At 56.3% G+C, this 26043-nt stretch overlaps 9 protein-coding genes across 9 annotated transcripts; 6 read left to right on the top strand and 3 right to left on the bottom strand.

Moving 5' to 3' along the window:
* Positions 1-40: 40 nt before the first annotated feature.
* On the top strand, positions 41-947 carry GLOTRDRAFT_139784 (uncharacterized protein; the record flags this gene model as incomplete). Its single annotated transcript, XM_007869724.1, has 4 exons — positions 41-156; positions 214-266; positions 325-647; positions 715-947. The coding sequence occupies 4 exons, from the start codon at positions 41-43 to the stop codon at positions 826-828; spliced, it is 606 nt and encodes a 201-aa protein (XP_007867915.1). The 3' UTR covers positions 829-947.
* A 1109-nt stretch (positions 948-2056) lies between these two features.
* On the top strand, positions 2057-3253 carry GLOTRDRAFT_139783 (uncharacterized protein; the record flags this gene model as incomplete). The annotated part of the gene is made up of 4 exons (XM_007869723.1): positions 2057-2172; positions 2231-2283; positions 2339-2658; positions 2723-3253. The coding sequence occupies 4 exons, from the start codon at positions 2057-2059 to the stop codon at positions 2834-2836; spliced, it is 603 nt and encodes a 200-aa protein (XP_007867914.1). The 3' UTR covers positions 2837-3253.
* Gtfet3 (ferroxidase) lies at positions 2659-5537 on the bottom strand (the record flags this gene model as incomplete). Its single annotated transcript, XM_007869947.1, has 9 exons — positions 2659-3539; positions 3605-3795; positions 3860-4015; positions 4072-4288; positions 4354-4522; positions 4581-4665; positions 4724-4862; positions 4911-5176; positions 5239-5537. 9 exons carry the CDS (start codon positions 5535-5537, stop codon positions 3115-3117), a joined length of 1947 nt encoding a protein of 648 aa, XP_007868138.1. The 3' UTR covers positions 2659-3114.
* Positions 5538-7628: 2091 nt separating this feature from the next.
* GLOTRDRAFT_63207 (iron permease FTR1) lies at positions 7629-9279 on the top strand (the record flags this gene model as incomplete). The annotated part of the gene is made up of 6 exons (XM_007869722.1): positions 7629-7763; positions 7854-7970; positions 8020-8137; positions 8194-8310; positions 8369-8916; positions 8973-9279. 6 exons carry the CDS (start codon positions 7629-7631, stop codon positions 9060-9062), a joined length of 1125 nt encoding a protein of 374 aa, XP_007867913.1. The 3' UTR covers positions 9063-9279.
* A 2661-nt stretch (positions 9280-11940) lies between these two features.
* On the bottom strand, positions 11941-13043 carry GLOTRDRAFT_94806 (uncharacterized protein; the record flags this gene model as incomplete). Its single annotated transcript, XM_007869721.1, has 6 exons — positions 11941-11981; positions 12080-12148; positions 12270-12374; positions 12397-12558; positions 12812-12860; positions 12972-13043. The coding sequence occupies 6 exons, from the start codon at positions 13041-13043 to the stop codon at positions 11941-11943; spliced, it is 498 nt and encodes a 165-aa protein (XP_007867912.1).
* Positions 13044-13849: 806 nt separating this feature from the next.
* On the top strand, positions 13850-14727 carry GLOTRDRAFT_78624 (uncharacterized protein). The gene is made up of 5 exons (XM_007869720.1): positions 13850-13922; positions 13976-14016; positions 14079-14148; positions 14207-14331; positions 14390-14727. The coding sequence occupies exons 2-5, from the start codon at positions 13982-13984 to the stop codon at positions 14625-14627; spliced, it is 468 nt and encodes a 155-aa protein (XP_007867911.1). The 5' UTR covers positions 13850-13922; positions 13976-13981; the 3' UTR covers positions 14628-14727.
* A 521-nt stretch (positions 14728-15248) lies between these two features.
* On the top strand, positions 15249-18854 carry GLOTRDRAFT_139779 (uncharacterized protein; the record flags this gene model as incomplete). The annotated part of the gene is made up of 5 exons (XM_007869719.1): positions 15249-15306; positions 15357-16067; positions 16122-16563; positions 16619-17673; positions 17734-18854. The coding sequence occupies 5 exons, from the start codon at positions 15249-15251 to the stop codon at positions 18654-18656; spliced, it is 3189 nt and encodes a 1062-aa protein (XP_007867910.1). The 3' UTR covers positions 18657-18854.
* Positions 18855-19028: 174 nt separating this feature from the next.
* Positions 19029-20689, top strand: GLOTRDRAFT_122190 (D-aspartate oxidase). Its single transcript, XM_007869718.1, has 8 exons — positions 19029-19078; positions 19144-19262; positions 19317-19362; positions 19419-19561; positions 19618-20016; positions 20073-20107; positions 20152-20397; positions 20448-20689. The coding sequence occupies exons 1-8, from the start codon at positions 19036-19038 to the stop codon at positions 20530-20532; spliced, it is 1116 nt and encodes a 371-aa protein (XP_007867909.1). The 5' UTR covers positions 19029-19035; the 3' UTR covers positions 20533-20689.
* A 119-nt stretch (positions 20690-20808) lies between these two features.
* GLOTRDRAFT_139777 (uncharacterized protein) lies at positions 20809-26015 on the bottom strand (the record flags this gene model as incomplete). The annotated part of the gene is made up of 23 exons (XM_007869717.1): positions 20809-21084; positions 21138-21354; positions 21423-21502; positions 21562-21636; positions 21688-21834; positions 21889-22003; positions 22064-22169; positions 22226-22268; positions 22328-22462; positions 22517-22637; positions 22693-22901; positions 22958-23125; positions 23177-23297; positions 23361-23731; positions 23795-23928; positions 23981-24050; positions 24100-24148; positions 24205-24387; positions 24446-24532; positions 24581-24645; positions 24704-24852; positions 24905-25343; positions 25395-26015. 23 exons carry the CDS (start codon positions 26013-26015, stop codon positions 21016-21018), a joined length of 3774 nt encoding a protein of 1257 aa, XP_007867908.1. The 3' UTR covers positions 20809-21015.
* Positions 26016-26043: the final 28 nt, after the last annotated feature.

The following is a 26043-nucleotide window of genomic DNA, read 5'->3' as shown; positions in this document are numbered from 1 at the left end:
ATCTATATATACACCCTCACATTGGCCCCTTGTCCACAAAATGCCGCTGCCAGTCGCCGAGCTAGTCCTATTCACCTCTTCCCAGGCGCACCAGAAAGACCAGGGCATCCTTGGAAGGTCCATCGACATCCTCAACAAAACCGAGGGAAAAATCGCGTATGCTACTATCGCTCTCGCACGACATACAATTCACTAAGTGCACGGATTTTACAGCACCTACCATGGGCCCGAAGTAGAGGACCCGACCAACGGCTACCTCTTCGTCCGTACGTCCCCTCCTGTCCTCTATGTTCACGCAATCTAAATTCATCCGTCCCCACCCAGTCTGGCAAACCCTCGGGCACCACAAAGCCCTCATGTCCGGGCCCACCTACCCGGCGCTCGTCGAGACGCTCAAGCCTGCAGTCGGTGGGCCCTTTGAGATGCTGCACATCAACTTCACCAAGGACCCCACCCCTGCCCTCGAAGCACCCGTCACCGAGGTCGCCTTGGTCACCCTCAAGCCGGGGAAGACCAAGGAGGAAGTGGGTCCGCTGCTCCACAAGCTGACTGGCCTCCCGGCCCCCAGGATCGTCCTGTCGACGTGGGGGCCGACAGTCGAGAAGGAGGACACGATGATCATCGCCGCGGGGTGGGAGTCGGTGGAGGTGCGTCTTTGTCTTCCGTCCTCTCGTGATTGACGATGAGTTGTCACTGTGTTGGCTGGTGTTTTAGGCGCACGAGCAGGCGACGAAGGGCCTTCCAGAAGACGTCACGAAGTTCCTGGCGTCCGTTCGCGAGCTTGTAGATGTCAAGATCAGGCATGGTAAGCTGAAGAAGTACGACTGAGCCTGTGGGCTCCAGTGGAGGGCAAGGCAGAAATCCAAGCAGTGTTGAAACTCTATAAACTACCAGTTTCTGCCCATAGGGTTAAATACATCGCAACTCACCCGCTACCGTTGGCGACGCCGATATCAATCTGTTCACCATGCACATTATTTGATCATGCGCATAGTCCATTCATCCACTCCTTAGATAGGCTGCTCATCTATGGGGAAGGCTTCAGATACCTAACTTACCTTGGGATTGGATGCTATCAAGGATCCACTGTTGATCGCACTCGGCAGGATTCAGCTGCAGGTGGCGGCGCCACCAGAACGATTCGGACGTGGGCCAGGCACTCTGCCTAGGCCTGCGCTGAGACTCACCCTGACGGTATCCTTCAATGATAATTTAATTAACTTAGGACTGACGTTGTCACGATAAATCTGAAACAAGTTCGTATAGGCTTGCTGAGGACGTTTTTCTTCGTGTATTCATCCGAGTCCTATCAAGTATGTCACTGGCATCGATGCGGACACGACCATCCACTTGAAAGTGCAAATCATTGGTGTCGCTGCGCCGAAAGGGGTGGCAAGGTCGAAGGAAGCGCTCTGGTACGGTTGGAACTTGGCGTAAGAAGAAGCAGGCATATTAATATTCCTCATATTTGTTTGTAGTTGTTTCTGGCCATTTCTGTGGCGCACAATACCAATGCGACCCATGAAATTTGACACCTTGGAAGCCATGTCGGCACTTCGCTATGTATGTCAGCCGTCGATTTCTGCTTACTTAGACTATCTGGAGCAGTATCGAGTCAGAATATTCGGCCATCGGGATTGCGCAGGCTGAGGTAAGTAGTGGAATGGGTCAGCTAGCTCGGCGTCAATATTGCCGTGGCCGCGTCAGTTCACCGCGTTTGTCCCGTCCAATTCAGAACTGTATACCATGCAACCAGCTGTATACCTCGCGACATCTACACAACATTATCGCCCTTCTTTTCTGGACTCTGCAAGTCTGAGGATGCGCTGCGAAACCAATGATCAGTCGGTGGCGGACGCACAAACTCAAACAGGACGCGGACTCGGGCGGGGTGCATACCGCATAGCAGAAGGCGTCACTCTCAATTGCATAATAGAACTATGATGCCTAATGCTCGAAGTACAGTCAAAGCGATTGATGACACGGTCGGTCATTATAAATACGTGTATCCCCCGCGGTACTCCTTTGTGTCGACCTTCCCCTCGTCCAATCTACAATGCCGCTCCCAGTCGCCGAACTCGTCACATTCACCTCTACCGAGGCATACCAGAAAGATCAGAGCGTCCTCGGAGGGCTGCTGGATCTCCTCAGCAAAGCCGAGGGGAGGATCAGGTAAGCTGGTAGTTTCGTACGGGAATGCAAGCACCCACCCCCCAAACTCTATGTACAGCACGTTTCACGGCCCAGAAGTCGAGGACCCGTCCAGAGCCTATCTCTTCGTCCGTACGTTCTCTTCTTCCTACGTCGTACCGCCCAAGACCCACTAGCAGCCCCAAAGTGTGGCACGCCATCGAGCAGCGGATCGCGTTCACGAACGGACCCCTCGCCGCCAACCGCGAAATACTCAAGCCCGCCTTCGGCGGCCCGCCCGAGATGGTGCACGTCCACTTCGTGCAGGACCCCACGCCCGCGTTCGACGCGCCCGTCACGGAGGTCGCCGTGATCACCATCAAGCCGGGGCACACCAAGGAGCAGGTGGGCCCTCTGCTCGACCAGCTGACGAACTTCCGGACGGAGGGGCTCACGTTGTCCACGTGGGGGCCGATGGTGGAGCGGGAGGACACGCTGTACATTGCCGCCGGGTGGGAGTCGCTGGAGGTACATCTCTCCCTTCCTCTGGTGGCAGCTGGTTGAGGTGCTGATGCTCCCGATCGATGACAAGGCCCACCAGAAGTCGTATGAGAGCGCGTCGGAGGAGTTCATGAAGGTCATAACGGCCATCCGCGATCGCGCGGAGCTCAAGATCACCCACGGAAAGTTGAGGAAGTACGACTGAGCTTGTTGGCTCCCGAAGATAATGATATCATTTGAAGGAAAACTTGTATACTAGCACTACCCCCTGCTTATTGCATCCCTTCTTACCCCCCTCTCTTCGTGGTGATGCTTGTTCAGGATACTCTGTCTTCCCGCTACGCTTGCAGTGTCAATCATATCTCATTAGATCGGATCATGCGCATGGTCCATTCATCTAAGTATCGTACCAAAACCTACAACCAAGAAACCATTACACCACATCCCCCGTCCGCGGGTCATCATTTTAAGTTGACATCATCCTCACGACGTCTGCACGCGCGCCTTGACCGCCTTCTCCAGCCCAAAGAACCGTCCCCGTTCTGCCTTCTTCGCCTGCCTCTCCCTCGTCTCCCGCTCGACCTCCTCGTCCGTGAGGTTCCCGCCAAACGAGTACCACGTCACCGTCGCCATCCCGATCACCGCGGTGAGCACGCAGCCGAACATCGCGCCGACGCCCTTCGGGTGCCACCCGTTGTGCTGCGGGAACGGGCCCTCGGGCAGCCCGCTGAGGTCCGTCGCGCTCGCGTGCCCCGCCGCGTTCCCGCTCGTCGGCATCCCCTGCGCGGCGCACTGCTCGCCGATGTAGGACGGGATCCCGCCCGCCGCGAGCGTGCGCTGCTGGAACTCGAGCGGGGCCTCGATGATCTGGATCGCGAGCCCGACTTCGAGGTGCCACTCGATGTGACCTGCGGGGGGTGGGGGGTGCGGGGGTGAGAACGGGCGCGAGCTCAAGGGGAAGCGGACGACGCACAGTGGAAGAACCACACCCCGGGGTTGTCCGCGACGACGCGCATCGTCGCGGAGCCCATGCTCGGCACCATGACCGTGTCGCGCCGCATCGGATTCGCCTGCCCCTCGTCGAGCGGCGGGTTCAGCGTCGCATTGTCGCTCGTATAGTCCGTCGCGCGGCCGACCAGCTGGAACTGGTGCCCGTGCAAGTGGCTTTGTTGTCATAAGCGTCAGCCATTGTGTGTGAGGGGAAGGGGAAAGGGGAACGGTTGCGTACAAAGGGTGCTTGCCCGCGTCGCCGTTCTTGAGCACGATGTCGAACACGTCGAGGTGGTCGACGACGAAGGAGAGCGGGCCGTACGCGCCCGCGACGGTCGCGTTCTCGCCCAGCGTGAGCTCGGAAAACACCGCGGGCACGAGCGGCGTGTTGTACCTGCACGCCCGTCAGCACCCAAGGCCACTCTACACCGCTAGGACCACGCAACGTACGTCTGCAGATTAAACATGGCGTGGTTCGTGCCGTCCTGCATGGTGTCGAAGGACACCTCGAGCTCGATCGTCTTTGCCGCGGGCGGGAGCTGCGGCACGGCCTGCACGGGCACGAGCGCGGTGTCGTTCACGTCGACGTACTCGTCCACCGGGTCGAGCTGCGTGATCTCCGCGAGCGACGCCGGCGGGGTGGTGTACGAGATCGACGACGTCACGTCTGCGCGCGGGTTTTGTCAGCGGAAGAGGTAAGGAGGGGAAACGGGGGAAAGGGGCAGGACGTACTGGGGTTCAGCGTGTCCGGGACGGTGTCGAACATGACGGTGTCCATGTTTGCGTGCACCGCCCAGTTCTTGGCGTCGGAATCGCTGTCGTTGCGCGCGTACACGAGCACGGAGTAGCGCTGCGCGACGGCGAGATTGAGCATGTCGACCGGCTGCGGCTGCGTGTCGACCTGCGCGCACGAGCGTTAGTGTCGTCAAAGGAAGGGGCAAGCACTAAGGATAGCGCACCCCGTCGGCCTCGATGATCTGCATCTCGTGCCCGTCGATCCAGAAGTAGAACCCGGCGAACGCGGAGGTGTTGACGATGCGCAGGCTGTATGTATGGGTGCATCGTCAGCTTTGTTAATGCGTAAGTCGCGGACGCGACGCACCGATATTTCTTCCCGCGCTCGAACGGGATGGTCGCGTTCTCGTTGTAGCCGACGTTGCTCGTGACCCAGCTGGACGGTGTCGTTCCGGGGATGGGGCCCATGTACTGCCCATTGTGCGTGTAATATACCAGCGCCGAGTCTATCATCCGTCAGAATCAACACTTCCTGGTGGGGACGGGGCGCTCACCAGGGACAGGCTCGGCGCCGCCGGGGTTGGCGATGCTGATGAACTGCTTCAGGAGGACCTTCTGCTCGTCGTGGTACCAGTCACCGAGCACGATCGTGTACTCGTCGTCGTAGTCGTAGACCTCGGTGGGCGGGTGGATGACGACGGGGGCGCGGAGGCCGTCGACGTACTGCCCCTTGGCGTGGGCGTGGACCCAGTAGGTGCCCCACTGGCCGGAGCCGTTGATGGGGACGACGTAGTCGAACGAGGCGCCGGGGGGGATGCCGCTGCACGCCGCAATTTATTCAGTTACACTTTACCGAAAAAAAATGCTGGACGGGGGACTGACCACTGCGAAACCCCGAGGGCGCCGTCCATCCAGGTGGAGGCGTTGAAGAACATGCCGTGGTGGTGGAGGGTGGCGACCTCGTCGAGCGAGTTGAGGGCGTGCAGGAGGATGGTGTCGTTCGTGGAGACCTCGATGGGCGGCGGGGGCCAGGAGCCGTTGACGCCGATGACGCGGCGCTCGGCGAGCCCGTCGGGGATGGCGTTGTAGACGTATGTGATGTTCCACCAGAGCTCGTGCACGGCGGCGCGCGCGCACGTCGTCGCCGTCAGCGCCGCGAAAGCCGCGAGGGGGGTGCGCATCCTGAAGGGGGCGTAAGCAGGGTCGGGGAGATTAGATGCGGGAGATAAATAATGAGGAGGGGAGGGTGATAAGATGAGCAGGGGCCACAAGCGAAGGCAGCCCGATGGTATCTGATTAGATGGCGCCACCTGCTACCTGGTCTAATCTGATACACCCTCACTCAGAGATTCGGCAGCCACAGAGCCCGCGTTAGCCTCCGCGTTATTCAAGTGCAACAGCGACCGCAATACAAACGCGGGTTCAGCGCAGAGCAGAGCAGAGACAGGAAAGAGAACAGCCAGCGACGGCCACCGAAACTCGACCCATCCGCGAGATGGAAAATTTTATCTGATAAGCCCGTCTGGGCCGATCACCGTCGGCCATTCTCGGCTCGGACGCTTCTCCTGATCCTTATTGCCGTCTGCCACAACACGACACGAGGAATTCGGAAAGCGACGCGGACGCACCTGAACTTGAAGTTGAGAGGTTTGTGCTGCGAGGCAGAATCCGCGCTTGGCTGGGGCTTGGCTTGGCTGGAGGGGAAAGGGGATCAGGTTATCTGATATGATGTGGTGCCTTTCGAGAATGGAAAACGGGGACGGGGGGCGACGGGTGATTGAGTTAAGGCCGTGACGACGATCCAGATGGCATATGTCATTCGTGATCGCCAGTATTCGGAGGGCGAGGTGCAGAAAATAGAACAGAGGCGGATAAGTAGAATAGGTGAAAACGCCAGACAAATCCAACGAAAAATAAAAATAGAATACATCGAGTTATATTTTCACGACTCACCTCCGAGTGCGAGTCCTTCCAAGCTCCGAGTCGCGCTTCACCGAGTCCGTCAAGCGCAAGTCGTCCTTGCAGCACTATCGTCGTCGTGGTCCAAAGCAAGACCCCTCTTCCAGCTTCGCGCCATTAATACCCACCCAACGCCCTACAACCGCCGCCCTTAGCCTCACTCTGGAACGGCGCCAGTGCCCCTCCTGCCCAAAACGGTCGCGGGCAGCACACCGCTCGCTTCCGCGCTCCCACACCCCGGGCCAATGGGCGCCCGCTCATTGAGACTGCCTTCGCCGGAGCCAAGTGCGGGGGCAGCAGGCGACATAGGCGTGCAAGCGCGGTTTCGAGGTCGAGGCCGGGGTGCTCGGTGTTGATTAATGATGTGGACGCGGTAGTTGTGGACGCGTATGGGGTTCGCTGGGCGCGGTCAGTTGACGTCGTGCCTCGCTCGCTGAACTATACTCGGGGGACAACGGGCCTGTGACCTTGAACTTTCGAGCGTCGACTCGCCGAGTGGTCTTGGGGAGCCAACTTCAAGGCTGCGCTGCCGCCAAGCGGGTCTACAGGTAATATCGCGCAGGGTCGTACTAGCAATATCAATCAAAACTAACCGCCTACCCCTCTATTCTAAACCTGCCCTTATTGCCTGCTCGTCCTCGGTTGCCAAGTCCACCTAGCATAGCACTCCCACATCCTCATCGCGCTATAATTGACAGTTATACGTCTTCACGATCGAGGGGACGCGGGCGCAATTACGTGCCTATATTTGCGCTGGGAAATTACGAGATATCTTATCAGATGCACAAAAGTGCATCTTATCAGATAATTTAGGGGAAATATAAGGTCGCGTTCTCCGAGTTGGACGCCGCTTGGCGCGAACGACCCGGTTCTTGGCTGCCTGCCCCCGCCCCCGTCTCTGAGCAGCGAGCACCTCGAGCACGACATACACCCGGAACTCAATCCAGAGGTTCTTGCACTAGCGCGAACGGACCATCGCCTGCTGCTTGTGGACCGACGAGCAAGTCCCTGAGTGGCGAGCCGAGCACCCGATCGAGTGCGGGGCGTCCTCGCGTAGACCAGACAGACCCGACCCGTTTGGAAAAACGATTGCCAAGTGCAGCGAACAAACCGCGCCACCTGAACGGTTCACCCTCGCTTAGATCGCATCTGCACCTCCGAGTGCTCGATCGCCGTCCACCGAGTCGATCATCAGGACATCTCGTTTCGATCACTCGTCACCCAGTCGCAAGATAAAACGCGAGCCAGCCAAGATGACGCGCCCCGGCTACCCGCACCTCCCCGCCGCGCTCGCCCCCACCGCGCCCGCACACATGGCGAGGAACCTGTTCTCCGTCCCCATCTTCTTCATCGTCTGGCGCGAGACGCTCGAGGCCGCCATCATCATCTCTGTCCTCCTCGGCCTCGTCGAGCAGATCGTCAAGGATGAGCCCGGGCGCATTACGGGCGTCGCTGGGACGGGCGACGTGAAAGTGAAGGAGACGGAGGGGAAGGAGAAGGAGAAGGAGAAGGAGAAGGAGAAAGAGGCCAGCCAGGAGGGCGCGGTCCCCGAGCTGCGCCGCGACGACAGCGTGAGCGAGGGCACCGGCAGCGACTCGGAGGTCGAGGACGTCCAGGTCGACGCGAAGAAGCTCATCAAGAAGCTCCGCATGCAGGTCGGTCATCACACGTACTTTGGAAGGACATTTCTGACACCCTATGCAGATATTCATCGGCGGCGCGATCGGCCTGCTCGTCGCGCTCGCCATCGGCGCCGCCTTTATCGCCGTCTGGTTCACGCAGGCCTCCAACCTCTGGCAAAAGTCCGAGGAGCTCTGGGAAGGTCCGTCTTTGCATCCTCGCACGCTTAGGACGGTAGGCTGATGTATGCGCCCGCAGGTATCTTCGAGTTTATCGCATCGCTGATGATCTTCGTCATGGGCGTCACGATGCTCAAGCTCGACCGCGCCAAAGCCAAGTGGCGCGTCAAGCTGCAGAAGGCATTTGACGGACGCCGTAAGCCCGCTCCCCCTTCCCATCATCCACTAGCTAACCCAAACTCCGCCTCCCCCAGGCGTCGACCGCCAAACGCTCACCGGCCGCTGGGTGCTGCTCATCCTCCCGCTGATCACCGTCCTCCGCGAGGGCATCGAGGCCGTCATCTTCGTCGGCGGCGTCTCCCTCGGCCAGCCCGCCACCGCCATCCCCATCGCGGCCATCGTCGGCCTCATCTGCGGGCTCGCGTGCGGCTTCGTGATCTACCAGTTCGCGTCGCGCACGACGCTCCGCGTCTTCCTCGTCGTCATGACCAACTTCCTCTTGCTCATCGGCGCGGGGCTCTTCAGCAAGGCGATCTGGGCCTTCCAGGAGAACGCGTTCAACAATTTGCTCGGCGCGGACGTGGACGACACGGGCGGGGACGGCCCCGGGTCTTTCGATGTTAGGGGGAACGTGTGGCATCTGGATTGCTGTAACCCGGATAACAACGTCGACGGCCAGGGCTGGCTCATCTTTGGCGCGATCTTCGGGTGGACGAACAGCGCGACGGTCGGCTCGGTGCTCTCGTACGTGTTCTACTGGCTCGCGGTCATCGCGGTGCTCGTGTACATGAAGTTCAAGGAGGTCGGTGGTTTGGTGTCGGTTACTGTTTTCGTCTGGCTGATTGGATGGTGTTCTAGGGCCGGACGAGGCTGTTTGGCAGGTACGAGAGCGCGGCGGGTAAGCGGAGGCGGATCGAGCGCGAGGCAAGGGAGGCGCTCCCGCAATGATCTCTCTCACCCTCTTCACTTGTCTCTTCTCCCCTTTGTCCCCCGCCGCCGCCACTGGACCTAAATACAACAAAATTGCACTTCCCGCACCCCTGTAGACTACATCTGATTCCTTGGTTTTCGTCTCCTCTCCTGTATTTTTTCTCCACGTTTCATCCTTTTGTTTTCTTAGGTAGTTGATGACGGCTTGCGATGGATGCTATGAAATGGAATGCAACGAAGTTCGCTCTCATCTCTTCTCTGGTGTTCGCGAGTTCCCCTACGCGAATGTAATGTAAGGCGTCACGCGTCAATTGCAGTGGGTTCAATGTCCCATGATCGCGCGGCGCTGCCCGCTACAGACACCTGAATCTACAACTAGGCGTGTGATGTCCACTTTCCATTGCTCGCAAGCATTCAACTGATGCACAGCGATAGCTCCACAGGTACCCGCACAAGAGACTCTCCGCATCTTGGAATAGCGCACCTAATCTGGGAGGGTCGTATCAGATAACTTGAACGGGGGCATAGATCAAAATGCTGCATGCGGGATGCACCTCCGAAACGCCCAGAAAAATTCAGAGCCAGTATAGACATACGCACGTCGCAGGGATTGACGAAGTAATCCAATCCGCCTGAGGGTGTACGTGGTATGTAGCGAAGTGGACGGGAAGTGCAAGTACACTGGCAGGTCCTGCCACTGGCACGCGTTCAGCACAGCAAGCGGCAGGCAACACCCGGCATGTGCTTCTGATTTGCCACATCCGTCTCAGCCAATCAGCGCGGCTCTTCGACTCCGACGAACGTGCGTCGAACATATGACCGGAAGCGCTCGCGCACGAAGAAATCCCTTTCATATTCATTCCCAAGCATCTATTCGTCCGAATGCCTCTGATTTCAACACTTTTTCAACGGTGAACCCAATCGGAAGATGAAAGATGAAACACCACATCCAAAATACGCGCCCCGGGAGACTTGCAGACGGCGTTTGCTCTATATCCAGTTGATAGGCGGGCAACACTGTCTGTATTACCCGCACCTCCCCGCCACAGCAAAGATGACACGCACGACTCGCAACCTGTTAACCGTCCCCATCTTCATCTGGCGCAAGACCCTCGGTCATCGCGGCGATGGTGTACATGGAAGTTCAAGGAGGTTAGTGGCTTAGTATTTGTCCCATTTTCCTCGGGCTAATCAATTGTTGTTATAGGGCAGAACGAAGCTCTTTGGCAAATACGAGAGCGCGGCGGGCAACCGGAGGCAGACGAGCGCGAGGCAAGGGAGGCGCGCCCTCAATGATCTCGCTCTCTCTCCCCTCCCCCGCCCATCACACCAGGAGATTCCTGCTACAAAGAGCGATCTCCCGCTAGCACCTGGAAATATGCGGAGAGTTCGCCTCCTCCTTAGACTTCACGATGACCTGACCACAGCGATCTATTGCTCGCGACTGCCTACTATTTATTCACGACAGCGACCGAGGCTAGTGGCCCTGAGGTACTCGTCTGAGCCCTCCGCGACATATATACAACTTGATTGCATTGGAACTGAGAAGCGCGAGCCAGAACGCACCTAATCTCCGAGCAGAACTTAGATTGAATCAGAACGCGCATGATCATGATCGTCCCTCTATCGGTTTCGGTATCATATCAGATAACGGGGGCATATGAGGACAGTGCTAACCTTAAGTGAGTCATATCACGATCGTCCCAGCGTGCGTGACCTTTCCTGAGTTCTGAGGGCGAAGGAAGGGAGGGCCGGGAGGTTGGGGGAAGCCGGGACTGTAAGAAGGGGGAACTTGGATGCAAAAGTGGGTCATGATTCGCCACGGGACTCGGGTTGCGCAGATGGGGGTAAAGGGATCATATGTCGCGGGTCGGTGTGCTCGTACTCGGGCTCGGGCTCGAGCTTTCTCTCGGAGTGGACGAGGCCAACTAGCTGGGATCGTATTGCTCGAGAGCGATACCTCGTCCTCTTAAGTTGACAGGATGCCGCAGGCGTACCGCTCGGCTTGGATACCTGGACGCGTGTGCATCTCTGCCCAAGTCCTGAGGCATGAGGCCTTGAGGCCTGAGTCCCGAGTGGATGAGGGTCTGCCGCGACCCAGGGAGGGTCTACGTCGTAGGTAACTCCTGCCAGTGTACGTTGAGTGTATGGTGGACCGTGATAGCACCAGTACGCAACGAGCTATCTCCTACCGGTCTGACGCGTGATCTATCCGTGACAGTTCGGGGGTCACGGTTAGGTCTGGTTCAATTATGCGATCCTCCACCTCCTACGCTTCATACCGCGGGCAGCTCGTCATCGTCTCCAATTGTGCCCATCGCAAGTGGAGGCCATCCTGGAGGTTCACGAAGCTTCGACGCTAGTCGCAAATTTGCGTAGGAAGCATTCTCGGAGTTAGGAGATGAGATCGACGTGACGAGTCGGACTTGACAACTTAGTCGCGAGGAACGTCAGTGCTTGGAGAGTTTCGCGCGTTCCCTCTCAGCCCGAGTCGGTCAGCTAGTTTTATTGCCGAAGCTTAAGCTCAGTCCGTAATCGTTTCGAAAACGGCAAGGTGCGCATAAGTGCACAGGTGGCCAGCGATCTTCTCAAGTCGAAACCGTCATCAGTGCCAACATTGTCGCTGGTTTTCCGCGGGTATATCTCTGCGGTGGCAGAGAAGGACAGAGGATGTCTTGCAAATTGACGGTGGGCAATGCTGCTCGACGTGGACGATGTTTATTGACTGCCCAGCATCCGGTGATAAGTCGGACGGATTGCCGCAAAAATAGAACTGGCGCTGAGCGCAGTGGACGAGTATCCGGTCAGCGGAACCAGCAGCAGTGATGGACGTATGAAGCAGGACTCTTATCTGATAAGCCGGGCGTGGTTGATCATCTACACGGTAACTTGGACCTTATCTGATAACTCGGGCTGCGTGCTCCGAGGATGTCCTCGCTAAAGGAACGCACATGCCACAATGCAGACGGCCTGCTTGATGCAGGACTTGGCAGCGGGGCGGTGTTTCCCCAACGAAGAGTTGCGCCGCTACTTACTCCCATTGCTTGCTGCATTTTTCGCAGTATCAGTACTAGTCGGACATTGACAGCCTGCACTAGGTTTGCCTATATACGCTACACAGACTACCAGCAGATTCTAAGGGTAAGCCATCGAGCCGCCCCTCGCTCGAGCAATTCCTCAGTGGATGACAACAGCAGCTAAATTGCCGCAGGCTGGCACGCGTACCTGAGAACGTCTGGACTAGCGGAGCAAATGCCTCGCTTTCTCGCGCGTAGCTTTTCGTTTCTCTTCCATACTGTACTTTCTGCATGACCCGGTTCCTGAGTAGATCTGTCAGGAACGATGGACATACCCTTGTCCACTGCCCCGTCTGTGCCGATTCGGAATACCGCAGTCGGACTTTCATGTCGGTCAAGGCCAGACTCCACTTTCTTCATGTGATGACAGGATGAACCAGTTCGACGTGGTTCAAGATGCTGACGTTGGCAGTTATCTGATAGGATTTCCCTGAATTCTGTAAATATGTTGTTGAGTTATCACGTCTATTATCCATCTGATGACGATTTGGGACATTCCAGGAGCCACACTGCTTCCCCGAGTGCGTTGTTGAATGAATCATCTATCAAGTTCTCACTCCAAGGCACTCAGCGCCCGATCCCGCCCGCATGGTAGCGAGTCATCTACCTCGAGCTCGCCGAGAAAAATTGACAGTCTGAGGACAGATGCTCACCTTCCGTGCAGTCTCCAACACCTACCATTGCACGTACGCAGTGTATCCGCTCTCGGTTCATACTGCACCATTGCAGCGGTGAAATTCTAATGAACGAACAGTCACCGTATCATTCACCGACTCGCCACCACCTGCTTGACAGCAGTATATCCACCAATATTGATGACCGCGTAGTGGAGATCCTTGAGGGAGCTCACCTTCGACTGCCATCCTCGCGACCCTCGGAACGCTCTTCCACCTGCCTTCGAGTTAATCTCTTCTATACGCATGGCACCATTCGAGTCTGATAGCGTATCAGAATTGGGTGGAGATGCAGGCCACAGGAGTCCATGTCCCCTGTCAACACGAACCCTTCATGCGTGTATACATACAGGCCGGCGCAAGTGCGACGAAGGTAACTTGCTTATGTCCGAGGCGCGTTCGAAGCCACACTCGCGGCCCGTTTTCTGCTGGGCCTTTGGCGCACACCCGATGCTAACACCGCGTAACATCGACGCCGACGGAGGAGCCACGGAAGGTTTACCCTGGGTTCTGCTTCTTCGTGAACGACTCGGAGGCTTATGTCATGCTGGGGTACGACCGTACGAGGACGCATTTTTGGACACACCTGCCGCAGCAATACCACCGACAATTCCCACTTACAACTGGACATGGCGGTAGACCGTGGCCGCATCGATTCATGATGTAAGTGCCTGGTATGACAACCGGACTGTCAGTCATGAGTGTTCGGACATTTTCTTGTCCACATAGTATGTGGACAAGAAAATGTCCGAACTCGTTCAGACCTACTAGTATCGCGACAACAGTGTGGGTCCTTCGCTTTCTTGAAATCAAGGATACAATGACATTGTCCTTAGTGAAGACGTCCGAGTCGTTCTGGTGGCGCGGGCGCAGACGCGTCGTGCTCGGTGATTGTGACATAAATGAGTAGCCTCGAGCTCGGAAAGGCCGCGTTATGCGTAACGGCGCACGTGATTCAGAACCACGAGAGGTAACATCACCTCCCTCGCGACTTGTGGATGCCTGTCATGCTGCCTCCAGGCCTGAAAGGTGATTGCACCCTATACAGCGTAGGCGGGGATGCGGACTGGCTGCCTATTGAGAGCACAAGGTTCTATACAAATGCCTTTATTGTTCAAGACGAGCAGGTCAGCGGCCCCACTGGATTTCGCTGAGGCACATTCGGAACTGAGATAATTAGATTTTGATGGGCATGAAGAAGCGCGGCTTTGGAAAGGATAAGTAAGCTGCTAACAATGTGTAGATATATTTTCGAGGGACGATACAGGTTGACCCGTCGCTAGATACAACGGCTTCGGAGGTAAAGTAGAAGGAGGGGAAACCTCCGCCGAAGCAGCGTTGCGCGAATTACAGGTTCATATACGCCAGACTATTTACTTAACTGAGGCTCACTGTGACCTTCGTTTGGCAGGAAGAAGCGGGGATTACGGCGCCTCTTCAGCACAGCGGCGCCATGCTCTTCGTGAGCGAGGGTGTTGAGGCAGCTTTCCACATCGACTACTATGCTGCGTCGACCTACGAGGGAGCTATTACAGAGTGAGTGCCTTGCCCATTCTCAAAGAACAGTTAATTTGAACATCTTTTGTCGCACAAGGACGGAGGAGATGCGTCCCGAGTGGTTCGCCGTTCCTAATCAATACGCATCGGGAGATGCCAATCATTCAGCGACTTTGCCCGCCATCCCGTTTGACAGGATGTGGGAAGCGGACAAGATCTGGTTCCCGCTCTTCCTTTCCAGAAAGAAGTTTAACGGGCGCGTCGATTTCCGGCTGGACGAGAGTGGGCAGCATAGATTGCAGAGGTGGTGGTTTGGGACGTTGGCGGAGTCATGAGCGTGAACTGCAAGTTCTCTACATTGGTTATCAAATTTGTTTACTCTATAGTGGATTGGTATACCTAAGAGTGCGCGCTCTGCAGTAACTTTGGTACAACGGACGAATAGGCTGACTTGCTACTAGTAGGCGTTTGTTTCTGCTGGCGATGCGGTGAAGAAGATAGGCTTACTGCACTCAAACGTCTACTCAGTAAGCACAGCTCAGTGTCTGTCATAGCGTATGCTCAGGGGCTGTTCTGCACGGCTTCCGCTGTGATGGTGTAAATCCCGATTTGGAAAGAGGCGAGCCAAATTGGGACGAGTATGATTTCAGCCGACATAGTACCATATCTCTGCACGAATATCACTTTTTTATTATTACAAGTCACCATGGAGCTCTGGCTAGTGCCTTTGCTCTCTACCACCACCATCCCCACCCTCTGCTCTAACCCGCGTCCGCCACGGTGAAGGGTGCTCGCTAGCTGTGGTCTTCCGCTCCAGTTACTGTCGCTGACGAGTATCGCAACTTCGAGGGATAACTGAGGGCAGCGCGGTGAGGCAGGAAGCCTTGGGTGTATCTGGTGCTGGCGGGACTGCGCGAGGTCATAGAGGAGCCGCCACTGCCAAACAGAAGCAAATTATGGAGAACACCGCCACCGCGTCTATTCCGGGAATTATAGAAAGTGGTCCGACAAGCGGTGAGTGCGCAGAGCGACCTTGCTAACATCGACTCACACGTCCGTCCCAGCCCCGCCCGCCTTAGAGCTCTGCGGCATGGACGACCTTGCCAGCTCGAGCTCCTGGAGCGCCTCTGAACCGCAGCCACAGTCGGACCTCCTGGACCCGTCCGACCCGCTCAACCTCATCCTGAATAACATGTCGGCGAGCGGCGACTCGTCCATGGAGGACTCGTCGTCGTCGTCGCACAGCAGCCCGCCAGACTGGTCGGAACTCTCTGCGCTGTGGACGAATCCGCCGCCGGAGCAGGATGCCGCGGAGAACGCAAAGTTCGCCCAGGACGTGAATATGGACTTTAACTTCTCGTTCCCGATGGACTTGGACTTTAACCCCGCGTCGTCGATTGACCCCAGTGCATTGCACTTTAACTATAACGCCGTGCCACCGCTCAACTTCCCTGTGGACGGGTTCCTCTCCGCCCAGGACCTGCTGAATGTCCCCTTCCCTGCAACGCTGCAACCGGGTGGAAATGAGGGTGCCTTCCCATTTTCTGGCATTGGTTCTGGTGCACGTCGTCTCAGTGTCACCTCGTCCTCGTCCTCGTCAGGGGCATCGCTCTCTCCGATCCTGGAACACAATTCCCCGGTCGAGGCTAGTCCCCAGACGACCCCTACAGGCAACCCAGACGCCGCCGAGGAGCTGGCAAACAAAGTCCGCCAAGCAGCTGGTGTCACCCTTGCTGTGCCGGTATCAGCGCAAATGCAGCAAGCCATGGTCTCAGGTTCATACTACGCTCTTCCACCCGCTTGAATTATTCCTAACACATAATCTACAGCTATCCAGGCCCCGCAGCCCAAGCTCCCGATCCCCCGCCTTCCCCGTCCCAACACCGGCGCCGCCTCGAAAATGAAACGTGTCGCGGCGAAACCTAGCCCGCCATCCACCGCATCCACCTCCCGTTCCTCGACCTCCTCTCCGCCCCCGTCCACCACCGAGTCCACGTCCTCCCTCCCCTCTCCCGCTTCAGCGCTCCCCGCACTGTCGACAGGGCGGGGCAAGACGAGCCACACGACCATCGAGCGGCGCTACCGCACGAACCTGAACGCGCGCATCCAGAGCCTGCGAAGGGCAGTGCCCGCGCTGCGCGTGCTAGAGCAGAAGGAGGGCAAGGTGGACTTCGGCGACGTCGTGGACGAGCGGGGGTTCGTCGACGGGGTCAGGGTCGCGCGGAAGACGAGCAAGGCGAGCATCCTCGGCAAGGCGGTCGAGTACATCCGGTGAGCCCCCCCCCCCCTTTCTGTCCTTTCGCACTGTTGCTCACGCGAAACGCAGGGTCCTCAAGAAGCGCGAGGGGCGGCTGAAGCGCGAGCAGGACGGCCTGCGGTGCCTCATCTGCGGGCTCGTGGGCGGGCCGGCGCTGCTGAAGGAGTGGGAGCGCGAGTGGCGCGAGAAGTTCGGCGGCGAGGAGCGCGACGAGGTCGAGGGCGACGAGGCGGAGAGCGAGGACGATGATAGTGAGGGCGACGAGGAGGAGGGCGAGGGCCGCGCGAAGAAGCGTGCGCGCGTCGCGAAGCCTGCACAGCCGAAGAAGGAGAAGAAGCCTGCGGCTCCGAAGGCGGAGCCGGTGGTCGGTGGGGAGGGCGTCGTGCCCGAGAAGAGGAAGCGCGGGCGGCCGCGGAAGGTGCCCGCCCCTGCGCCTGAGCCGGTCGTGGCGGTGGGCGTGGAGGTGCCGCTTGCGCCTGCGCCCGCGCCAGCTGAGGCGGGCGTGCAGAAGCAGGAGGAGCCAGTACCGCAGAGTCAGGGGCAAGGACAGCAGTACCTCCTCGCCGCTTTTGCGTTCTTCTCGTTCTTCAACTCGCCGCTGACCACGCAGTCCAGCGCCGGGCAGCATCATACGCACACTGGGACGGTGTTGTCGCCGGTGCCGCACCCCGCGCATGCGCAGGGCGGCGTTGCGTGGAGAGAAGTTGTGCAGGGCTTCCACCTGCTCGTGTCGGCGCTGGTGTTCCTGTCGATTGTGCTGCCGTGGCTCCCCGCGGCGGTGCGCCGGTCGAAGCTGAGCTCGCTGATGGTTACGCCGTTCAGCATTCATGCGTTCAGGTCGTCAACGCAATCTCGCATCGAAGAGCCCGTGCGTAATAGGCGCAGGGAGCGCAGCGTGTCGAAGTCGGGCCGCACGACGGTCGCGCTGACGAAGGCGCTTGCGCATGCGAACCGTGGGACGCCGCACGAGGCGGCGCGCCTGCGCGCGGCGCTGGGCGTGTATGACGGTGTGGTGGGGCTCGTCCAGAGTGTGTTTGTGGGGAGGAAGAAGGGCGGGAGCTATGAAGCGCGGCAGGCGGAGCAGAGGGCGTGGGGGCGGCTCGGCGAGTTGGTCGTTCTGGATGGTTAGTCGTTCATTTCCGTACTGAAGTCGCAATGGGGTCTGACGAGGTGCATTTGTGCAGGTACAAAGTCCGTGGCGACGCGCCTGCAGACATATTTCTGCATGCGGCTGCAGACGCCGTACTTCAAGGCGTCCGCGTCGGACCTGTGCACGCTCGCGCTGATCATCCACCCGGTGGTCAAGTCCAGCGCGCAGCAGTTCTGGGCGCGCGCGCTGCAGGCCGAGTTCATCCGGCCGTACGAGCGTCTCGTGCTCGAGACGATGACCGTCGACGAGGCCGCGGAGCGGCTGATTGCCCGGCGGAAGCTGGAGAGCGGCCAGGAGAAACGGGCGTACTGGGCGAGCACGCCCCTGCGCGTGCTTGCGGAGGTGCTCCTGTGCGAGCGCCTCAGGCGCGATTCGGCGACACTGTTCGTGCGAACCGTGCTCCGGAAGGGTCAAAAAGCTGCCAGTGAGTACGAGGACGAGAAGTGCTCTCCGGCTGCGGCTTGGGATCCCGAAGAGGAGATGGTCCTGGAGAAGGAGCGGAGGCGCACCGTCGACGCTGGCAAGTCCCTTGGCGGGCTGACTGCGGAGCTCTCCGAGTACTTGGAGAAGATATGGGAAACCGGGTACTGCTCGCTGGAGGCCCTGGACGCCGACGGCCGCGGTGCTTCCACCGAGTCCAGCGCAGAGTTGGAAGCGGAGGTGAGGCCGCTCATACGCGCGCTGATGCTCTACCGCCAGATCTTCCCGTCGTGCCTCGCGGGCAGCGCGGGCGAGGGTTCGATATCGCTCATACTGTCTCCCCCACCATCGCCGTCGAGGAAGAACCCCGGGTTGCACAAAGAGCTTAGGGATACACTTGGTTCCGGCGTCTTCGAGAATCTGGTGTCGGGTCAGTATGCCTCTGGGGAGGCTAAGCTCAGTAGTTTAATGGAGGACGCGAGGGACCTGGTGGTGGATATGATTGTCGCGTCGGAGAGGGCAAGGCGGGGACATTAGGATGTCTGTGGTATGTTATTGAATCTCGAATGGACTTGTACTCTTGCTTTCGTATTTGGCTTCTCGGATGTTGTTGGAGCATATCTATTTCGTTGAGTATGTTACTGATGTGGTTTCTCTTAATGTGGCATTTGCGTCGTAGTTTATATACGTTGAAAGATGAATGAACTGATCGTGAATATATGTGCAAAGGTCCGGTTCTCCTGCCAGTAACATGTTACATAGGTGGGCGGCGTTATGTCTGAAGACATTTGTCCGACGCTGTCCGATTCGGAAATCAGATGGAATGTCAATCCAGATCTAGACCCTAGTCTGGGGTTACATATAAGTCGAGAAGCAGGTAAGATGGATCGACGTCCCCTGTAGGTGTCCATTGAACATGGCCTCGGAATCCAACAAAGAGGTAGTCGTAGTAGGAGCTGGTGGGTAATGAAACCTAGAAGGGCTAAAGGCTCTGTATACTTACTCCATTTATCCTGGTGTATAGGAGTCATTGGTCTTACTACAGCCCTAAAGATCCAAGAGAAAGGGGGATACCATGTTACCATCATAGCGGAGACATTCCCCAGCGACCCTAAGAGCATACGGTACACCAGTCACTGGGCCGTGAGTAGCAATGGTTGACGTAGTATGCTTGTGGATCGATGACATCGGCTATAGGGTGCGCATCATGTCAGCTCAGATGGAGAAGATAAACTTAAAGCAAGTGAGTCTATACGTTCATCAGCGGAGAATTGTTATGTGATTGCATGTGCTTTATAGAGGTCAACCAAGACACCTTCAAAGTGATGTGGGAAATGTCCGCGCCAGGTGGCGAGGCAGAAGGCTGCTTCCTCCGTCAGACCCAGACGGAATACTATTGCGACAAGCAGCCAAGTCCGCACCCACTCGAAGTCATGCCCGATGTGAGTCGGATGCTGCCCTCACTTTCGCTGAACGTTGATCAAGAGAGTGCCGAAAGTTCTGTTATTTAGACGAGAAGAATCTGGAACCAGATACCGTCACCGGGGTGCAGTTTACCACGGTGTCAATCGATACTCCGATATACCTGAATTACCTTTTGTCTCGGTTCCTTGCTCGCGGCGGATCCATTGTTCGTGGGTCCATACAGCATATCAGCCAGGTAGTGGAGGGCGGCGCCCGAGTGTTCACAGGGGCAAAGAGAGCCGGGGCCTCGGTCGACGCCGTCATAGTGTGCGCAGGCATCGGTGCGCGCCTTCTAGGCGGTGTCGAAGACAAAGATGTATACCCTATAAGAGGCCAAACGGTGTTACTCAAGGCGCCTTGGATACGATTCGGGCGGACCATGAGCAGTAAAGATGGGTTGTGGACGTACATCATCCCGAGACGGAGCGGGGATGTGAGTGCAATGTGCCGTAATGCTTTAAGGGGAGGTTCACCTCTAATCTTGTGTAGGTGATTGTGGGAGGCATCAAAGTGCCAAACGACTGGTGAGTAGAACCAGGCTTCACAAATACCTATCTGACCCAGCTAGGTATCCGACTCCCCGCCCAGAAACAACTATGGACATCTTGACGCGCGGCCTCGCGCTCTGCCCAGAGCTCGCACCCCAATCCATACGTGATCAGCGCGAACCCACCGTGGACGACCTGCTGCCGCTGGTGATAGAGGAAGGATGTGGTCTCAGGCCGGCAAGGAAGGGCGGCATACGCCTTGAAGTCGAGTGGCATGCCTCCGCTGACGGGCAAGGGCGAAGACTGCCCATCGTCCATAACTATGGGTCAGTTACGTGCAGACTGTCCTGCGGAAGTATTACTAACCGCATTTCAGACATGGCGGAGATGGATTCCAGGCCTCCTGGGGATCAGCGTCGGTAGCACTGGAGTTACTGGAGAATGCGCTCGCTCAGGTATGAGCCTGTCGCGAACGAGGTGGAAACAAATGTAGACCCGATCTTACCAACCCATAACGGGGTAGGTATCTGAAAGCACACCACTTGAAGCTTGAGGCTCGATCCACTCGGAGCTGAATTCACGCATCGAACGCGAGAACGGCTACAGACTGATCTCGACAACTGAGTCAAGTAATATGTCAAAAAGCGGTCGCTGCTTACTTTGAACCTCACACTAGGAGAGTGTTGTGACCGTAGTGCTCCTGCTCATCCACGCAGACTGGTTCATGATCATAATTTCCGATGACAAAACCATACATTCCACCAACAGCAGCCAATGGATTGCGCAGGGTATCCTGTACAGACGAAGTACGGATCGTAGTGTTGCAAAGGACAGATAACATGCAACAGGATGGACAACAGATAAAAGCAGAACTAGACATGATAAAGATAAAATAACATGCACGCACATCCTCGGATAGATTCCTTCATACAATCAGATCGACCCTACTCATCTGAAGAGGCACCTCTGCCACTCGTCCTTTTCTGCCTCTTTGTCTGTTGTCTAATCTTGGCCTGTTAGTAGCATGGTGAGCTTTTCGCCTTGCATATAAGGGAGATAAACATACATTTGCCTTCGTCCTCGCAGTCCTACCTAATCGTTCCGGTTTTTTCTCGCTCGCCTCATCCTCATCGGCAGTTGGCATCTTCTCGTCTTCGTCTGCCTCGTCGGATCCTACACCGGAATCCTCATTTCCTTCCTCATCGTCATCGTCATCGTCATCGTCATCGTCGTCGTCATCATCATAGTCGACTTCCCTGCGGCTCTTCTTGACTTTGGGTCGTCTGAGAGTGCACGATCACGGCGTAATCAGAAAGCGGTGACCCGAACGATTTCTTATATATATACCCACTTCGAATACCCGTTGGGCTTGGGCTCTGCCTTCCGCTTCGCAACATGCCTCCGTTCAACAGGCACCGCACGGGTCTTGTCCTGTCATCCCAGGATCAATCTGACTGACGTTATCACCTCGCCTCTGGCCCACAACGCACCTTCACCGCAATCTTCTGAGCTTTCTCAGTCAGCCATGCCATCGTCTCCGCAGGAAGATACGAAGTCTTCAAAATCTGCAGAGCATCGATAAGATAGCACAAAACCACCACATGCACCGCACTGACCTTATTCGCGACCTCGGCGTTAGGCAGAGGTCGTAAGATATCAGAGGGCAGCTTGATCTTCCCCGGATAGCTCTCCAGGTTCCAAGCCTGCGCGTGCGCCCGAGCCTTGATGAGCTCTTGAGCTAGCTCGCTAACGACGTACAGGTTCTATTGGAAGAAATTAGGTCACGGGAGTCTCTAAGGCACACAGGAGAAACTTACCTCGCTGTGCCCTGACGAATCTGCGTCGCGGACAGTCTTAGACTTCATAGCTAGGTGATAGAGGAGCGAAACATTCTCCCGCGAAGCGACCAGATCTAAGTAAAATTCGATATACCTGCACGAATTGTGTGATTAACAGTCAGCTAAAGCATTGCTTCACACTACATTCACTTACTTCGCTATATCGAGAAGGGATTCGTGCGTGTTTGCGAAGTCAGGATGATGGGCGAGAAGATGGAGCAAACGGATAAGCAGTAGCTCAAAATGTTCCAAGCGGACCGCTGCAGTTCAAGACAGTAAGCACGGACATGGATTATCATAATCTGTTCAGGTTTACCTGCGGGGAGACTGCGCAGTGCGTAAGTAACATAAGCTCGCGCCTAAACCATATCTGTTCGTCAACGCAGCCGGTGTCGAGGCTGATACTATTACAACGTACCGTCCTGATCACTTCTGGATCTGGATCAAGGGCCGTAAGGAATGGAAGGACGTTATAACGATAAGGCACTTTTTGCATCTGAAGTGCTGAAACTATTTTGCCCACGAAAGCCAGCCGTACTTTAAAGCACGAGTCCTTGATCAAAGGTGAGCTTTAACATCAGAATTGCGAGAGGACATTTGCTCGTACCTGGACAACTATAGCTAGCATGACAAAATTCGGGGCAATAGCACTCGCATACGCCGGCACAGACGCCAATTGCAGCAAAGCGGTGGCGGCTGCTAACCGTAGACGCGACTTCACTCGCGGACTGCATTATGCATTTCGTCGCATCAAATATACAAAAGAGTAGCGAGGGAACGCACTCATCCTCCGCGTCCGCTTGGAACGACCCTTCATGCTCCAGAAGGGTGACGAGCATCTTCAGCACCGGTGTAGCGATGTCTAATGCGGAATCGGATGAAGCATGCGCAAGGCATCGGTTGCGACATATCTTGATCGCAAGTAGCTTCGAACGAAGCTGCGGCGTCATATTCTCATCTGATACCCATTCGTCTTCTATCTCTGCTTGATTCTGTTCGCAAAATGAGGTAAAGGCAGCAATTCCGGCGGTCACGAAGAATGACTGACGTGTTCGAGAGATATAGGTACCATAAGCACTCCCTTAAGTAACAACGCCATGATTACGTCGCTCTTCTGCTCAAAGACAGCAGGAGCCCTGGACGCAAACTCTGCTAGGACAGCGACGTGCGCGAGCCGTTGATCCGGATCATCTTGTAGCAGGTCGTCGGAAATAGACTAGGCCGACGTCAATAATTTCTGGGAAGAGAGCACAAGGAAGGAACATACGGTGACGACCTCTTCACATAATTTGCCACGGTTCTTGCTGCAAGCCAACAGCCGCGCAGCAAATTTGGCGTGCCTATGATTTGCCCCTCGGACATACCTCGTCAATCTTTCCGTAGTGCGTCTGTGAGGTTCGTGGTAACGTAAAACGATTATGGTCGTGCGACTTCGACGAAGCGCGACTCACTTATCGGTCGGGGCAAGCTTCTCGTCCCACTTGGCCACGGCTGCGAGAGCCTGCAAACAGACCTCGACTAGCCATGGATTATTCTCATCCGCAGTGGCTTTAGTCAGCTCGGCGACATGGGGCTTGTAGATCACAGGACAATGCTTCGACACGTATGTCAGCACCACCTGTGCATGTTGGGAAGAGACCTGTAAGTCGCTCGCTTCATCCAAATCCCCGTCATCCCGGGCCTTGTGAGCTTTCTGAATACGCCTGATTAACGGAGGGATGGATGACTGATTGACGATGCGTAGGCTGCTACGGCGGAGGATATACGACATCGTAGGAACGATGGAAGAGGAAGATTGCTCGAGTCGCTTGGGAAATTCATTCTTCATGCACGATGTTGCCCAGTCAACGTTCAGCACGGATTTGAGTAATCAGGACGTACTCACGGTCGCCTTAATAAGACCCCTCAGGTCCGTCTGGGGATCCATACATGTGGAAAGTAGCTTGTAGAGCCTCCCTTCATTCAGCTTGGCGAATGCATATAGATCTTCCGAGACCTTCTGTGGATCGTGGGATTGACCTGGAACGTGATGAGTCCTCCTGTGAGCTTAGTACTATATGAGCCAGCTCACGTGCTATCCGCTGGATAGTAGCATTCAACCTGGCAGTCACCGCGTCCTCGTTTTCATCGATGATTCCTCCCTAGCAGCATGATTGGTATACTGAGAGATTGGATACCCGACAGACTCACATTGTATTCGATGCAGCATTGTACGTATCTATCGTATGGGCTAGGACGCCTGCATTCCATCATGCATCATGAATGATTAGCCGAGGAAACACAACAAGCACTCACGGAAGCTTCAAACCAGACATAGCCAATAGAGCGTTGATAGCAGAGGTATCCAGGTACTTCATGGTTGTGAGAAGCCGATCCACCCACGCAGCTTCGTCTACGTCGATGTTCTTCGAGGACGACGGCGTTGGGGGGGAGGGGAACGGGAGAATGTGCTCAACAATTATTTGCTCGGCGAGAGTCCTGAGAGTCAAGTGGTATGACTGGGATGTCGGACAGGCTCCGACATAGCGAAACGCACCTGACTTCTGGACCAAGCTTCAGAAGGTGGAGTGTTTCTTGAGGAATCCACGAGAAATGACTAATTGCTCGTGGGTCGTTATTCTCGCTTGACAAAAGTGAGTAACGAGAGTTCAAGAGAGGTGCGGCATCCTACATTTCGGGATATGCTAGGCCGTAGAGATGTCCCAGTGTATTCAGTGCTTCAGACCGGACCGAGTGCTTCCATCGAAAGAATTCAGTACGGAGAGATTGCTGAGAATGAAAGTGATGTGATTACCTTCTTGTCAGCACCTCTGCCGGCAAGCAGTCTTAACTGCTCTTCCGATACATGGTGCACCACCGTCTCGTAATCGAGTTGGCCATATACCCTGCACACCGCTGCGCGCACCTTCTCGTCCGGGTCCAACAATTTCGATTGTAATGCCTCTGCAACAGCCATGTTCGATATATTGACGAATCGCAAGAGTTACTTCCGTACCTTCAATCGCCCTATGAATTTCCGGGGGCTGAGAAATTAAACCCTTGGCCACCTCGACAAGCGCTAGCCGAACCGCTGGCGTCCGGTCATTCTTCCGCGATAGCCAGAATTGCCAAGTACTAGGATACTTCCTGACCAGATCAGGGCCGTTTATGTCCGCGAACATTTCCCCGAGGACCTTCGTAGCCATGACACGTAAGGAAACGAGCTCGACCTTGAGCTCCTCCTCTAGCTGCGGGATCACGTTGTGTAGGAGGGATGGACATGAATGGTTGAGCTTCTTAATAAGGTCATGGGCCGCCCCGATTTGCTCCAGTTCCTCGTCCTCGGAATTGTCAATAATGATTTCCGAAAAGTACTGGCAGACATGCCGCTGCAGTTTGTCTGCGGTGGCGTTGCATACTTGAACAGCCAGTCGGTATGCGGGCTGATCCATGCGCTGTGACAGAATGAGAAAAAGGGCCGCTTACGATCTGCAATTTCACTCAACTGTATTCTTATCCATGAATTGAGCCATGAGTGCTTTCAACGCATCACTTGGCATGCTCTGACTCTCGTCGATCAATGCAACCAAGATGTCCGCCATAAAAAGTTCGATCTTCTTGGGCAAATCGCGGCGGACGATGCCAAAGAGAGCACGAAACACCTCGGTTATGAGCGCATCGGCGCTCTGAAGATCGCAGATCAGGACAACGGATTTCACGGTCGAGAGAGACTCTAGCAGGTGGAAATATTCATTGTAGTAGGCGCAGTCGGCACCCTGAAGGCCAGCCGTGAGTTGCTTGAAGAAGAATTGAAAGATATCCCGTAGTTCCGTGTGCGTGTAGGGTGCATCCGGCGCGTAGAGCCTCAGGATGTCTGCCAGGCAGCAGGCGGCGTACGCCTTAACGCCCCGGTCCTTATGCAGCAAGATAGAGGCATTGACAAGTTCCTTCCGGACGGCAGAGAGCGAATTGACGTCCACAAGTTCCTGGTCGAGTTCGGCCAGCTCAGTATGGAGACTTTTCAGCTTTTTCACTAGCGCATCGGTGGAAAGGCCTTTGCCAATGAGCTTGTCGTTGAACTTCAGCTTCTTGTGTGTGTTCTGACCGCCCGCACGCGTCGCCACCATGGTCGCCAGAGGCAAAGGCTTGTGGCAA

Source organism: Gloeophyllum trabeum (genome assembly GCF_000344685.1).
Source record: "Gloeophyllum trabeum ATCC 11539 unplaced genomic scaffold GLOTRscaffold_00010, whole genome shotgun sequence".
NCBI classification, from domain to species: domain Eukaryota; kingdom Fungi; phylum Basidiomycota; class Agaricomycetes; order Gloeophyllales; family Gloeophyllaceae; genus Gloeophyllum; species Gloeophyllum trabeum.
This window is presented reverse-complemented; position numbering and strand designations above follow the sequence as displayed.